This window comes from Penicillium chermesinum, assembly GCF_028974085.1.
Source record: "Penicillium chermesinum strain IBT 19713 chromosome Unknown utg000006l:1.0-2335141.0:1.0-2336784.0, whole genome shotgun sequence".
Classification (NCBI taxonomy): domain Eukaryota; kingdom Fungi; phylum Ascomycota; class Eurotiomycetes; order Eurotiales; family Aspergillaceae; genus Penicillium; species Penicillium chermesinum.
In genome coordinates, this window is record NW_026695316.1 from 1692294 (window position 1) to 1706824 (window position 14531).

General features: G+C 52.3%; 9 protein-coding genes across 9 annotated transcripts; 7 read left to right on the forward strand and 2 right to left on the reverse strand.

Annotated features, from left to right (window-relative positions):
- Positions 1-466: 466 nt before the first annotated feature.
- N7468_008441 (GNAT family N-acetyltransferase) lies at positions 467-1187 on the forward strand (the record flags this gene model as incomplete). The annotated part of the gene is made up of 2 exons (XM_058477737.1): positions 467-875; positions 937-1187. The coding sequence occupies 2 exons, from the start codon at positions 467-469 to the stop codon at positions 1185-1187; spliced, it is 660 nt and encodes a 219-aa protein (XP_058328082.1).
- A 431-nt stretch (positions 1188-1618) lies between these two features.
- Positions 1619-2650, forward strand: N7468_008442 (D-2-hydroxyacid dehydrogenase family protein; the record flags this gene model as incomplete). Its single annotated transcript, XM_058477738.1, has 1 exon — positions 1619-2650. The coding sequence occupies one exon, from the start codon at positions 1619-1621 to the stop codon at positions 2648-2650; it is 1032 nt and encodes a 343-aa protein (XP_058328083.1).
- Positions 2651-3108: 458 nt separating this feature from the next.
- N7468_008443 (uncharacterized protein) lies at positions 3109-3627 on the forward strand (the record flags this gene model as incomplete). The annotated part of the gene is made up of 1 exon (XM_058477739.1): positions 3109-3627. One exon carries the CDS (start codon positions 3109-3111, stop codon positions 3625-3627), a length of 519 nt encoding a protein of 172 aa, XP_058328084.1.
- A 2095-nt stretch (positions 3628-5722) lies between these two features.
- N7468_008444 (uncharacterized protein) lies at positions 5723-6793 on the forward strand (the record flags this gene model as incomplete). The annotated part of the gene is made up of 2 exons (XM_058477740.1): positions 5723-6119; positions 6258-6793. 2 exons carry the CDS (start codon positions 5723-5725, stop codon positions 6791-6793), a joined length of 933 nt encoding a protein of 310 aa, XP_058328085.1.
- Positions 6794-7361: 568 nt separating this feature from the next.
- N7468_008445 (ankyrin repeat domain-containing protein) lies at positions 7362-8438 on the forward strand (the record flags this gene model as incomplete). Its single annotated transcript, XM_058477741.1, has 1 exon — positions 7362-8438. One exon carries the CDS (start codon positions 7362-7364, stop codon positions 8436-8438), a length of 1077 nt encoding a protein of 358 aa, XP_058328086.1.
- A 250-nt stretch (positions 8439-8688) lies between these two features.
- On the reverse strand, positions 8689-9321 carry N7468_008446 (S-(hydroxymethyl)glutathione synthase; the record flags this gene model as incomplete). Its single annotated transcript, XM_058477742.1, has 2 exons — positions 8689-9016; positions 9074-9321. The coding sequence occupies 2 exons, from the start codon at positions 9319-9321 to the stop codon at positions 8689-8691; spliced, it is 576 nt and encodes a 191-aa protein (XP_058328087.1).
- Positions 9322-9529: 208 nt separating this feature from the next.
- N7468_008447 (uncharacterized protein) lies at positions 9530-9781 on the forward strand (the record flags this gene model as incomplete). The annotated part of the gene is made up of 1 exon (XM_058477743.1): positions 9530-9781. One exon carries the CDS (start codon positions 9530-9532, stop codon positions 9779-9781), a length of 252 nt encoding a protein of 83 aa, XP_058328088.1.
- A 688-nt stretch (positions 9782-10469) lies between these two features.
- On the reverse strand, positions 10470-11117 carry N7468_008448 (uncharacterized protein; the record flags this gene model as incomplete). The annotated part of the gene is made up of 2 exons (XM_058477744.1): positions 10470-10855; positions 11090-11117. The coding sequence occupies 2 exons, from the start codon at positions 11115-11117 to the stop codon at positions 10470-10472; spliced, it is 414 nt and encodes a 137-aa protein (XP_058328089.1).
- Positions 11118-12533: 1416 nt separating this feature from the next.
- Positions 12534-14406, forward strand: N7468_008449 (MIP/aquaporin family protein; the record flags this gene model as incomplete). The annotated part of the gene is made up of 3 exons (XM_058477745.1): positions 12534-13436; positions 13498-14027; positions 14088-14406. 3 exons carry the CDS (start codon positions 12534-12536, stop codon positions 14404-14406), a joined length of 1752 nt encoding a protein of 583 aa, XP_058328090.1.
- Between the last annotated feature and the right edge of the window lie 125 nt (positions 14407-14531).

Genomic DNA, 14531 nt, shown 5'->3' on the forward strand with positions numbered 1-14531 from the left:
ATCCCTTGTGGAGTATACCGATGATAAGCTGAGGATCATCAGACAATTGACCGCATTCAGCAATGTATTGGAATGTGAATAGTATGTGGAATAACGCTATCTCACGATACCTAGGTAGCAATTGTAGAGCTTGAACGGCAGTTCCATCGATATATCTCGGACTGAACACGCTCCCATTCTAATAATATACTGGTACGCTGACGAAAATCAACCCCACAACTCGAGGGATCCAAATCCAGAGTTACATCGCGAAGATACGCATCATTGGATTTCGGCATAAGCAAATGAAAGCTTTGAATGAGTCAAGCCCAAACCCCAATGAGTCAATAGTGCTTTATTAGAATCACCCCCCCGCCACTAAAACATTGAATCCCCATCCGCACTTCCCCGTATGAGAATCCGGACACGAATCCTATTTCATTCTTTTCCCCAAAACCGCAATCCACCAGCTTTACCGAAGCCCGCCATGGCCTACTCCGTCGAGTACGTGACGGAGCCCGACGCGCCCGCTCTAGGCGAAATCAACAACATCGCCTTCAGCAACCGCCTTGTTTTGCCGCTAATGTTCCCTGAGGCAAGCGAGGCCAGCCTGAACGCCTACAAGGCCAAGCACGTCATGAAGCACCTCGCCAACCCCGAGGTACACGTGCTCAAGGCATCCGACGCAACGGGAAAGATCCTAGCCTACGGTCGCTGGCATATCCCCGCGAAATTGGGCGTTGCGCCCGTCGTGCCGCCGCTTTCTGAGCAGGCGCAGGCTTATGCCAGTGACCCGGTGCGGTTCGCCCCACAGCCGATGAGAGAGGATGTGTTTACGGCTTTTAAGGCGTTGCTGGAAGGGGCGCGAAAGCGTCATACCACAGAGAGGGACATAAGTATGTATTCCATGGTTTGGGTGTTTCGGGTATGGAACCCCGATTGCTGATTATGCGACAGCTCTCGATATGTTGGCTACTTTACCTGCGTATCAAGGTCGCGGGGTGGGGTCTGCGGTCCTTCGCTGGGGCATGGCGCAGGCTGATGCGCTTAAGGCGAGGATTTACCTAGAAGCTACTGCCGAAGGCTTTCCCTTGTACGAGAAGAACGGATGGAAGCCAGTGGAGGAGCTCACTATGGACTTTAAGCCACTCGGGCTGGAAGGTGAGGACAAGTTTTGGGTTATGATTCGGGATCCAGTCCCTACTTAGGTTGGAGGGTCCAATTTCCAATACCATATACAGTATATATCTTAGCGGCGTCTAATGCATATGACCGTGGGGAATGGGACATCGAACTGGACAATGTAACGGAGAATAACTGAAACTTGAAGCCGTCGGCTGGAGTTTTCTCTATAGACCTCCATGACCATGCTGTACGACTGTATTTAAAATCAAAAAGAGAAAAGGCTAACTTTCATATGAAAACCCGAGTGTCGTTTGAGAATCATCCGATGGCACCATCGAGTCACACATTAAAGATTCACCCGGCTGCAGCGGATAAGGTCTTACGCAGCACGAATTTCATGCGGGGCCCAGCGGGCGAGACCTACCATTTATCCCAAGCCAAAGCCCATATAACTTACAATTTCCTCCAAACACCCTTTTAACTAGAAATTGTAAAATACGTCAGATCAAACAAGATGGCCAAGCCCAAGTTCGCCATCCTAGATGACTACCAGGGCATTGCGCCCGCCCACTTCGCCCACCTCGAGTCCCGGATCGAGATCACCAGCTTCCCGGAAACCCTGGACCCCCGCGATCCCGCCCAGCAAGAGGCGCTCATCCACCGATTACAGCCCTACGATGTCGTCCTCGCCATGCGGGAGCGCACCCCCTTCGCTGCAAGCACCATCTCCGCTCTCCCGAACCTAAAGCTGCTCTTGACGACGGGCATGCGGAACGCCGCGCTCGATCTGCAGGCCTTCACCAATGCGGGGGTCTCCGTCGCGGGGACGGAGGGCCGCCCGCCCGGCGTCAACAGCACGGTGCAGCATACCTGGGCGCTGATCCTGGGGTCGGCGCGGCACATCGCGCGCGACGACGCGGCGGTGAAACGCGGCGAGTGGCAGGGGTCACTGGGCATCAACCTGTCGCGGCGGCGGCTGGGCTTGCTGGGGTTGGGGAATCTGGGGGCGCAGGTGGGCAAGATTGCGATTCAGGCGTTTGGCATGACGGTCAGCGCGTGGTCTACGAATCTTACGCAGGAGAAGGCGGATGAACAGGCGCGGGCGCAGGGGCTCGCGGCGGGCAGTTTCGTGGTGGCGGGGTCGAAGCGGGAGCTCTTTGCGGAGGCGGATGTCGTCAGCATCCATTACGTGCTCTCCGAACGGAGTCGGGGGATTGTGGGTGCAGAGGAGCTAGGGGCGATGAAGACTAGTGCGATCATTGTCAATACGTCCCGTGGGCCGTTGATTGACGAGGAGGCCTTGTTGGAGGTGTTGAATGCGGGGCGGATTCGGGGTGCTGCGCTCGATGTTTTTGATCCGGAGCCTTTGCCGAAAGACAGCCCATGGCGGACGACGGCTTGGGGTCAGGATGGGCGCAGTGAGGTTCTGCTCTCGCCGCATATGGGGTATGGAGAGGAAGACCTATTGCGTGGGTGGTATAGAGAGACCGCGGACAATCTGGAGCGGTGGCTGAACGGCGAGGAGCTGCTGCGCAAGATGAACTAGAAACCGCCATTATAGAATCAAGCCAAAGAATAATCAGGCATTGGGGGCATTACCCCTCCACCACAGTCCCACCCTCACATGCAAAAGCGAGCAGAACCGGTCTTATCCACGAGATGCAGTTTCACCGAAATTACCCAGGCTGATCGGCCGCTAGAATAAGTTCCTGTCGATCTCCACGCTCGCGCCTAATCCACTTAGTCGCGGAGAACCACCGGTTGGGACTCGCTCCCGGCATGGGCGTCATTGGAAGAAAGGAACCTCGGTCTAGTCCGAAAAGAAAAGCCGGAACGCCTAGCAAGCTAGCATTCTTGGCTCCTCGGTTAAAGGGAAAGTGACATTCTATACTGGGAGGGATACCGGAAGCCCTCAACAATGCGGGCTGTATAAAGCCCACACCCTTGCGCTCCATTACTGGGTCCCTTCGCTACTCTTCTCTTTTCCTCCTAACAACCGTCGTCATGGCTCCCTCCGCAGACCCGCTCCCTCCCACGCCAATCCCTAACAAAGAAACCGTTCCTCCGACTCATCCCGACCGCTTAAGGGTCGAACGCAGCACCAAGGCCTTCGGCAGCGGGGCATACTCTCTGATTGACTTACCAGCGGGCGCTCTCTTTGCCAAGATCACCACTGCCACGCCAGGCAAGAAGGCCTACACCAGCGTCCAGACCGGAGCAGACACCCACATTGAGCTCAACTCCGACCTCGTGTTCTGCAACCACTCCTGTGCGCCCTCACTGGTTTTCGACATGTCCCGCATGGAGGTGCGTGTGATTGACGAGCGGCCCTTGAAAGCCGGGGACGCCTTGACCTTCTTCTACCCGAGCACCGAGTGGGACATGGACCAGCCATTCCATTGCACCTGTGGAGCCGAGGAGTGCAGAGGATGGATTTCCGGAGCGAAGGACATGCCTCGGGATGTTCTGAAGCAATACTGGCTAAACCCTCACATTGCTGCGTTGCTGAATGAGCAACAGTAGGCTTCTACGACTGCTTTTATACCGTGACGACTGATGGGCCAGACTTCTGCATTGTTGGGGGGACGTTTATATTAAGATACCAAGCCTTCAAAAATCATACAAAGAGTAGAGACTCATGAATACAGGTCAATTGGGAAGTCAATGTAACTTGAATGGCGTGCTATGCAATGAGACCGGATTCTAGGGTAATATGCGCGTGGGCCGAACAAAAGCACATACAAGAAAAGGGAAAGAAAAGGGAAAGCAAAGGCTCATGATCCCGCGCCGCCGATAGCCGCTACCTGTATCGTATGGCGTCGGTCAACTTCTCTCTACAGCAGGATTAGACATGTTGCCACGGCTACGGCCTGGTCGAGCTGGAAGCTCTCCTCCATTGTGTGCAGCCCATCTACGTGTGCCGGGAGTTCGTTTGTCCGAGCTGCGCGCTAGTTGAGCAAGGCGTCGATTTCCTAATGACCTGACTCGAGATTTCAGTTTTCATGCAGAAAATTTAAATGCAGGTTCTCACAATCTGCTCCCTTTTCTCACTCATGGACCAGTGATATTCTGCTCAGTCGATATGTATTACGCGTGTCTTGGTATTATGATTCGAGCAACAGTTGAAGGGTGTAAGTGGTGACACCAATTTTGGGACTTGCAGTAGAAACTTCTATCCTATACATCGAGAACGTATCGCAGAATCGAGTAAAGTATCAGAATATGTATATATCACAGACATCGGAATAAGTTACGGCAGAACAAACATCTAGCGCACAGTGACCATATAGGAAAACTCGACTTCGATTTGCCGCACCACCACATCGTACAACTATGAAATCTCCAGGGACAGTAGAACAGGGGTCTGGGACCCCAAATCATCGGACAGAATCTCTATATCTTTCCCGGTACGTGTGTTATAAGACGTTTAAGCTGGGCATTTCTGGTGTCTTTTGCGGAGCAGATTAAATAATCCTATTGTCACGGATTCCAGCTAGAGGGTGTACTATATAAGGCGTGCCTGGGCATATCCGCACATAGTTGCGGATATGGTGGTCTTTTGGATCAGCTATTGGAACATTAGCCCAGGGATGATCCTTCATATCGGGGGCCCATTTAGGACCCATGCGTGGGCTTTGAGCCCGTTGATAAAGCCCAAAGCCCGACGTGGGCCCTGAAGATGTCTAGCTAATACCCAACTCTAACTACCCCTCCATAGACAAAACCAGGAGCTGATTCTCCGTTCACTGATTTCTCGTTGATCCCTCTTATCTACTTCCTAAGTAATGATCATGCAAATAAACGGGCCAGCAGGTATCTGAACTCTGCTTCATCTTCTGAAGGCTTAATTTGACTCTACAAGATATATCAGTGCGTCTGAACAAAGCTTGAAATGGTGGATTGACCGAGGCTCAAAGCCCTGACCCGCGTAGATGGTTCAAAATAACGGAGAAGCTACGTGATACTTGATCGGCGCATATTTGTCTTTTCAATTAGCACCATGGCATCATCGTAAACCTGTAAGGCTATTCGATCGGGTCTATATTATTCCGGTTATATTACTTGCTACCTAATCGGCTGTTTCCCCTTATTTCTTGGTACCTGGACAACTTTGTTACCTTACCAGATATTCATCTCAAATTTGTATATTCATCTATACTTTGCATATTTTTAGGCATTCCGAATTCATCCCGTCAGTCTCTTAAGATGAAACGACGTCTGTCCTTTGACGACGTTGCCTGGGAAATAAGCGATAACATCGAAGACTACTGGCTAAGATTGCTTTACGACGGTGACATCTACAATAAAATTGGAGTTTTTCTTGCTGAGAAATGTTCCCTCGTCATTGGGCCGGCTTCAACTTATTCAAGGCTGGCGGGTTCAATGCTAGCTTCCTCATGACTTTCGCCGACGATAGCGGCGCTATTTTAAGATTTCCCCTACCTGGTGTCCACATGTTTCCTGATGAGAAAGTTCGTAATGAAGCCTCTATCATGCAATTCACCACAGAGGAAACTTCACAGATAATGCTGATCACAGTTCCAACACTCTTGCACTGGGGAGGGAAAAACAAAAGTCCTTCAAATTGCCAAAATTGCCCAGGGCCCCTTTTATGATCATGGGTTATATTGACCACGAGAGAAGCATGTCCGATCTTCTTGAGACGCCGGGACGCCAATTGAAACAGCGTCCAGAACTCAATCCTGATATTAGCGCAATAAAGCTCACATTACTCTATCGGCAGCTAGCCAATATTGTCTCTTCTCTATCTACATTATCTGCGAGCCGAATTGGATCTCTGAGGCAATCTGGTAAATCAGCGTGGGAAGTGGCATATCGACCACTATCTATGTCTATGAACCAAGTTGTGCGCCTAGGGACACTGCCTCGGTCCGAACTTCCTACTACGACCTATGATAAAGCGCCTTTATATTTTGAAGCCCTGGCGGAGCTACACCTTTCACATCTTAAACATCAAAGGAACAATGCTATAGACTCGGCTGACGACTGCCGACGTAAGTTTATTGCTAGATTTCTGTTTCGGAAATTTGTTCGAAATCGTAATCTTAGGGATAAATGGATGTCTCATGAGAACGGTCCATTTCCAGTCTGGTGTGATGACTTTTGACCGCAGAATGTTTTGGTCGATAAAGACGAAAGAGTCGCTGGGGTAATAGACTGGGAGTTTACCTATACCGCGCCAGCCGAGTTTACTTATGCTCCACCCTGGTGGCTTCTTCTAGAAACGCCAGAATATTGGAGTAAGGGTCTAGATGACTGGTGTACAAAATATGAGAAATGGCTTCCGATGTTTCTTCAGGCAATAGTGGAGTGCGAAGAGAAAGCGTGCCAGAATCAGAACGGACGACTCCAAGAAAGCCAGCGACTCTCGAGTCAGATGCGACGTAGTTGGGAGAGCGGAGGCTTTGGGATCAAGTGTGCTGCAAAAAACAATTTTGCCTTTGATGCCACCTATTGGAACAAGATCGATCAGCGGTTCTTCGGCTTCAATAAATCTGACGACAATATATGTGATATATGGAAGAAAAGACGTGATCTCTTGGAACCTGAAGAAACGGAAATCATGGAAAAGTACGTGAATTTGAAGCTTCAGAAGAATGAGACAAGGGTTCTCTCTTGGGACCCAGATGAATACACCATAGGATACATGGCCAAGATGAAAACTTGAATGCTCTTGTCAGATGATTTGGGAGCTATCCTATGAGAGTAAGTTACTCGATTAGCGGGTAGCCTATCATCTTTCATGCAGTTAAGTTTGGTTAGAAGCCAACCAGAAAACGAGCATTAATTTTTCTTCTCTATTTATTCATAAAGCTCTTTTACACAGACCAAAAAACTAGGAAACAGGTATCCTGCGTACGTCCGTGGGGTATTAGTAGGCCTTCCCTCTCCAACCCTACACTGGACTTGTCATGATCGCTGTCAAGACCCACTCGGCTCAGAGTTTGCTTTGTAGAACAAGGTGATCAAGGTTCGACCTATCTCAAACCTCCGAAACCGCCATTCTAATACATGACTAGACTATAGCCAAGTTAGTTCATGTTGGGTTTACCGTTCGTCCCACACAGCCTGCTTACTATCAATGCGGATCCGCTTTATGTGATATAGTAAGTCAGCATTGCCCAGGACGTTGTTGATCGTGCACGGTACGCCTTGCTCCGCCCTATGAGCCTCACTCCTCTGCTCGCTGCTGATAAGACTTAGCTGTGCCCCTCTCAAACTAGTAAGATCCTACCATGGAATGGAATAAATGTAAACTCCCCCTCGAAATTCTCCTCTGTATAGCCGAGTTCCTCTGTATAGCCGACCTCGCGCAATTTATCCACGCAATTCCCGTCGTCGGCCAGCAGCTTCCTACCAAACAGCTCCGGCAACAAGGCGGCAATGGCGACACCGTCCTGCACTTCCTAGCCTCAAGAGGGCACAGCGATACCATAGCCCTCTTCGCAGAACCCTTTAGAATCCTGCATACCCCCAACATTGATGGCATGACCCCACTGCACATCGCCGCCGTCCACAGTCACTATCTCACCGTCGCTCTCCTCCTCAACATCGGCGCAAGCATCTCCGCCCTCGACAACCACAATGACAGCCCCCTGCACCTCGCGATCCGCGCCCACGCCTACACCTACACGCGCACCTCCGAGCCCGTCACCCAGCTCCTCCTAAGCCACCACGCAGACCCCTCCCTCCCGAACATCGACGGCTTCACCCCGCTCCACGAGGCCGTCATGTCGCACCAAAGCCCCGACGCCGTGCAGCGGCTCCTCGACGCAGGCGCGGACGTCAACGCGCCCGCCGGCCGAAGGCGATGGACCCCGCTCTTCTACGCCGTACTCTTCAGCCACCAGTCGCCCGGCGAGATCCTCTCGAGCGCCGGCGCGGATATCCACGCTGCGCCGCGGGATACGCAGCAGCATCTGTTTTCGCGGGAGCGCGGGATGGCGATCGTGGCTGTTTTGCTGCGGGCGGGCCCGGATCTGGAGGTGCTGGATAAGGAGGGGCGGACGGTGCTGATGGAGACGGCGAGGTTGGGCGCGGACGATGCGATGAGCTTGTTGCTGAAGGCGGGCGCGAGCGTGCATGCTCGGGATGATCAGCGGAGGACGGCGCTGGGGCATGCTGTGATGCGGGGGAATAGGTCGACGGCGAAGAGGTTGCTGGAGGCGGGCACTGATTTGTGGACGAGGGACGAGTCCGGGCGGGATGTGGTGGAGCTGGCGTTGTGGTATGGGCATGATGACATGGCGAAGGTTATGCAGAGGGCGCAGCGGTTGAGGCCTTGGGGGTATTGGCGTGATAGGGCGGGGTGAGGTCCAAGTTGAGTTGAAAGACATTGCGAATGAGAACTTGGGGTTTCGGTGATGCTGCGTTCTCCAGGGCTGTTGATGATATACGAATACGCATATACATACTAGGATGATAAAATGTGCCATACCAATACTTGATGGATTTTTGGATTTTGTGTTCTATCATTAAATATGGGAGATCAATGGACTCCCGTTCTGTACAATTTTTGTTTTGTTTTTTTGAGACAATGGTGGCCCCCCGTTCAGTGGGCTCTTACAGGTTGGCGAACTTGTGGCCGGCCTTCTGTGCAGTGAAGGTAGCAATCAGGTCCATCAGAACGGGGGAGAGGGTATCGTAGGTCTCGAGACCGTTGGCCTTGAACTTGCCACGCACGGCATCGATTTCCTTGGGGTTGAAGCCCTGCTCGATGATGGAGGAGACAAAGGCAGCAAATTGGGGCTCTTGCCAGCCCTTCTGCTCGGAGAGTTCGACGTGGACAAAGTCGAGGCCGTGGAAAGGGTGCTCTACCTCGATGCGGCCGAAGAGGTGAACGCCGCACTCCTTGCAGGCGTTACGCTGGATGGCAGCGGAGGGGTCAATACTACAGAATTCATATTAGAAGAACGTCTCGGGACTGGGTCAACGGAGGTATACATACATGTGCAGCTTGTCGGCGTTGGACTGGACCTCCACCTTGTCACGGGGCAGGACCCCGACGAGGGAAAAGAGAGAACCGGCGGGCTTCCAGCACTTGGAGCAGCCACAGAAGTGATTGTGCGCGACGTTACTCTTCAGGGCGACCGTGACCTTGTTGGAGGGGCACTTGCAGCTGATGGTACCACCAGAGAAGTTGGGATCGCCCTTGGTGATGCCATTGTCGATGAAGGGGTGAATTGAAGGAGCCATTGCGTCTGATTGAGGGTCGATTGCACGGTTATCGAGATGTGACTTTGATTTGAACGTTCAAGTTGATGGGTATCAAACGATTTGAGCGACGATATCATTGCAACTGGAGGTATATATAATTTGACAGAAGCGACAGGGATGCTGGCCGTGCCGCACATGTTGCCTCCAACTTTCTCCTCGTCTCCTCGTCTCGTCCAGATGTCTCCTCATGCGGGGTGAAGGTCTTATCGTCGATTCAGTCCTTCGGGTCGACCGCCCGGGCTCCACGCGGCCAAGCGTCCACTCATATTACCTACCGGCCATGGCGCGATCGCGCTTTAGTCACTTTTGCGGAAAAGTAACCCTGAACAGTCGAGCTTATCCGATTGATGCGGGGCCCCTAGGCGTGATTCTCGGTCGCCCACGGGCCGTCAGCCGAGATCCCCTCGCGCGCGAATTTCGAGAGTGTTCTCTTGAGTAAGGTGGTTGCTTTATTGGGGTCATTGGTCTTTAGCTGCCTCTTTCCTCAACCCAGCAAAGCTTGGGATCAAGTTGATACTGTCAAGCGGTCTGAATAGTAGTCCCGGAGTTTGCGGAGATCAGCCAGTTGGTTCCAAGATTGGCTCGCCATGACGGAATTGGGGGCTCCTTTCTTCTTTGGCAAAAAATCCATCACGAGGGAAAGAAAGCTAGCGGTCGACTTGGCCTGCATACCGGCGATCGCGCCCCTTTATACTCGCTAGTGCTGGACTAACAAGGTCCCCTACCTTGTGGGCGCAAGTGGTGTTCAGGCAACAAGGCAGACCTCGTCAACCCCGGTAGCGGTTCCGATCACAAGTGCAATTAATGTAAAACGCAGCTTGGGTTGATGCCGATTCTCACGGATATACTGAACTTCCAGCCGTGAAACAGCTATGAGCATGACACGGTAAGTAGGGGATTGCTCTGACTCTTATGAAAGGGATTCAAAGCCCAAATTGGGAACGAATTACTCGAAAAAAATTGCACCGTAAACTTCGACCGGCAGTACGAGTACAACTGGAACTTGGCATTGTAATGAAAGACTCGACAAAGTCAATCAGGGAACTTGAAGAATTAGCCTGTTGGAAATAACCCCTCACATCATATCTTCTTGTTTTCCAACGGAAAAGAACTTCATTAGCCATGTTTCAACCTCCCACGGCGGCGGTTGTCACAAACTCTTCTCTAACGCGTTCGCGCTCGCCCACGCCTTCACACGTTCTATATCGCGGCAATTCCCGATAAAACCCCCAGCCAGTCGTGAAGAGATCACCGCCGCTCGCCAGCTCATTCACCACGGGCTCCAAGTTCGTGTCTGCTGCACACATCACACTCTGGCGTAGGTAGTCCAGGCAGTGGCGAACATGCTCCGCGTCTTTCTCATGATGATGGTGCCCTCCATCCCGCTGTGCAAGTGTCCCGTTCACGGCGGCATAGTACACCTCACGCAGTGCATCCAGACAGTGAAGATTGTGGTATACGACTAGAGCACGCGGCTCCCGAAATTGCTTACTGTATATGAAACCTTGGCTGACTGGAAATAGTGAATTCCATGCAGCATCAGATTCAGGGGAGGGAGGCAGGCCGAAGGGTATCGTTGGGTGCCATCCACGTCGTGACAGTTCCTGCCGGGGCTGAAGAGACAATGTCAGTGGATGCGGCAGAGAGAGGTTTGATCTGAAATACAATGCATACGTAGTAAGCCGTGGGGGTTGAATGGACGATGATTGCCTGCTAAAACGCCCAATCCAAACATTGCCATGCTTACGACAATCGCGACCGCGAGTATCCAGCATGAAGGTAGTTCCAAGGGGATTTGAAGAGACTTATGCCCAGCTGGTTTCCGGACACAATCGTCGTCGTCGCTCATCAAAGGCTCTTCTGACGTGGGAATAGGTTGGAAAGACATATCAGGCCTGCCAGCAAGAGCTAGATTGTGATTTTAATGAGATTTTGCGGCCAAAGGGGTATATTGGGATAATTGCTCCCGAGATGTACATTTCGCCACGAAGAGTTGCTACCGGCCGTGCGACTTTATGTTCTGCTTGGTCCCAAGACTGTACCCTATTGGGATCTGTTTTAGGAAGTCGAGTTCGTCCATCCGATCGTTTGACCGGGGTAGTCCTCGAGCCGGCGCATCCATGGAGCAATGGACGCCTGGTTCTTTGTTTAATTCTCTTTGGCAAGGGCGCGTGGCGGCCTCGCGGCTGGTCCGTCCAAAGTTAAAGTGTCAAGTCCGTCGGATTTTCAGAATCGAGTCCCTCGCCTCAAATAGCTCCAAAAGTCGCATTGATGAGCAATGAATTCTCACGGATCGACGTTTTGCGGATGGCCCGGGTTCCTTCTAAACGCCTATTTCCGGGATCGGTCGCCCGAGATCGACAACCCAAGATCCCAGAGGTTCATGATCACGAAAAAGCCGAGTCGTACAATGCTCAACGCGCTGAGATTTATGCTACTTTTGATTAGTGGAAGCAGAGAAAACCCCCGCGCAACTCAGCAGATCGAAGAATCACGGGAATACGGGAATACGAGCCCGGCATCAATCTCACGGTAACGTCGGCAGCGTCCGAAACAATCTCATGAATCCGCTACTGATCCAGGAGAAATACATGATGTGAGATCATAGGTAGTATTTTCTACGGGTCTCCATCTGTAGGAAGTGGAGAACATATTCCTCCCCGGTTTGGCTCCCGGCAAATTGAAAGCTGCTATCTTATCCAGGGCGTTTGTTCTAGAGTGTCGATCACTGCGCGGCATGAACGGCCATGGCCGCTCTGGAGCAAAAAACGGTATTTGATCGGCAGAGTCGACGATTAACTCGGTCTGCCGGTTGACATAATTATGGATCTCGAAGCACTGCAGTGCCAGCGACAACGGTACGTCATTGGCGGAATCTGCAGCAAAAATCATGATATCGGAGAAGAGGCGACTCCTGTGGGGTCACCCAGTGAATCGCACCACACCATTGGCGGATGCCTTTCCATCACGAACCCGGATTATAGCTTTGAGAATTTTTGGAGAATAGCATCATGTCAGGTGTCAGGGCTCTCGCAGAGGTGTCAGTGACCCTCTATTTGCCCCCCTGGAGTTTTAGTCTGGTCCAAGTTCCAGAGTATGACAGGGTATAATAAGGGCCATCTCGCAATTGGTATCGTTTTACCCACCGAGTACTTTATTCTTCTCCATTGCCACGGCAGATAGCCTCCACTATGGGTGATAAGGACCCAGAGAAGAATACAAGTCATCCACCAGAGACGCCTTTGACGCCTCTACAGCCAATTCAGGAACAAGAGAGCAGCACCGAAGAGTCGGGATCTTCATCCACCGCAGTTTCAGGCGATTCATCTAGCCCACCACATGATAAAACCCAGAGATCACCCCCATCTCGTCCGCATCTGAGTCTCCATAACCAACCGCCGTTCAGTCCACGCTCTCCACGAAATGGCCAATTACCACCGACTCCCGCACGGGATCAGCCCCAAACCCCCTTAGAAAGAGCTGCGATGAGCAGGCATCCGACCGAATCCGCCAGTACCTATGATAGACCACCGAACCCACAACGTATCAGCCGCGGTCCGCCTAACTCCCTCGCCGGCAGAAACCCATACGATCCGACACCGCGCCAGGGAGAGGTTTATATGGACCCTGAATACCAGCAGCTCAATCCACGCTATGGTAACCAGAACGAAACCCCGGTGTGGGGTCTCGCAAAACCGCTCCCCCGCGTGGTCCGACCGGGAATGCGCCGTGGCCGCAGCAGCCAGCAGGAGGCATACCAAGCCGAGCCTCCAGGTGACAGTCAACCTGCTCCTGCGCTGGATAACACTCCCGGTCTATCAAACAGGCAATCGAACACGAGCCAGCGAGCTGCCCCAGCCAGCTATTCGTCTGCGGCGCAGCAGGATGTACCCAAAGAGCATGCCATCTATGCGCCGCAACCAGATGGCCTGCTTCGACCGATGGAGTCTGAACCTAGCCAGGGTGATTTAGGCCAGAGACCTGAAATGCCTGCCAATGAGGCCGATATGCAGCATGAACAGAAGGAAGAATTTCTCAACCAATGGGTGAAGATCCGGCACTATATGAAAGAGCCTTTTGCGGAATGCCTTGCTGTGAGTATCACCTGCCTGAAAAAACAGGAAAAAAATGGGATCGGTAGCTAACAGAATCCAGACCGCCGTGGCTGTCTTCATAGGCCTGACGGGTACGCTGGCCGTAACGACCGCGGGCGAGAAGGCAGGAAGTAAGTTATCCGAGAACTGGTCGTGGGGCCTGGGCTTCATGATCGGGATTTACCTCGCGGGTGGTGTGTCTGGTGCACATCTCAACCCTGGGATCTCGATTGCGCTCTGGATCTTCCGTGGCTTCCCCGGCCGAAGATGCTGCTACTATATCGCCGCCCAATTTGTTGGGAGCCTCATCGCAGCTGGCCTCGCTTATTGCATCTACCGCGACGCGATCCTGCATCTGGCACCCACACTACCAGCAGATGCCTCGGGGCTTGGGTTTTATACCGGCCCAATGAACTATGTCAGCTCCGTGACGGCCTTCTTTACGGAATTTGTCGGCGATGCGATTCTCCTATGTGTGATCTTCGCCCTGGGTGATGATGGGAATGCACCGCCCGGAGCAGGTATGCACTCGTTCGTGATCGGATTAGTGATTTATGTGCTGTGTATATCACTCGGCTACAATGATGGAGGGTGAGTAGTCTGGCTTTATCATCAACCGCGGCACAGGGAGCTTACAAATATCATTTCCAGGTGCTTCAACCCGGCCCGCGACATCGGACCGCGGCTAGTCGCTCTGATGGCAGGGTACGGGAGAACAACTTTCGTCGACCGTGGGGGATGGTGGTTCTGGGGCGGCTGGGTTGCGACGATCAGCGGATCTCTTGCAGGAGCTGCATTATATGACATTTTCATATTCATTGGTGGCGAATCGCCGATTAACTACGCACCCCGGCGGAGGAGAAGAGCGAGGTTGAAGAAGGAGAACAAATGGAGGAAGAGATTGGGTATTGGAAAGGAGAAGGTGCCGTCGCTGGAGGAGGGCATCAAAAAGCTGGAACATGAACAATAATTGAAGTGTTGATTGGACATTGCTCGTCCTAGTAGATGCCAGTCTCTCAATTGGTCGAAAGGCTAGAGCGGATGCTCGTATTGCGCCCCGATAATCGATGTAAATAGGCTAGTAACGGAGGGGTG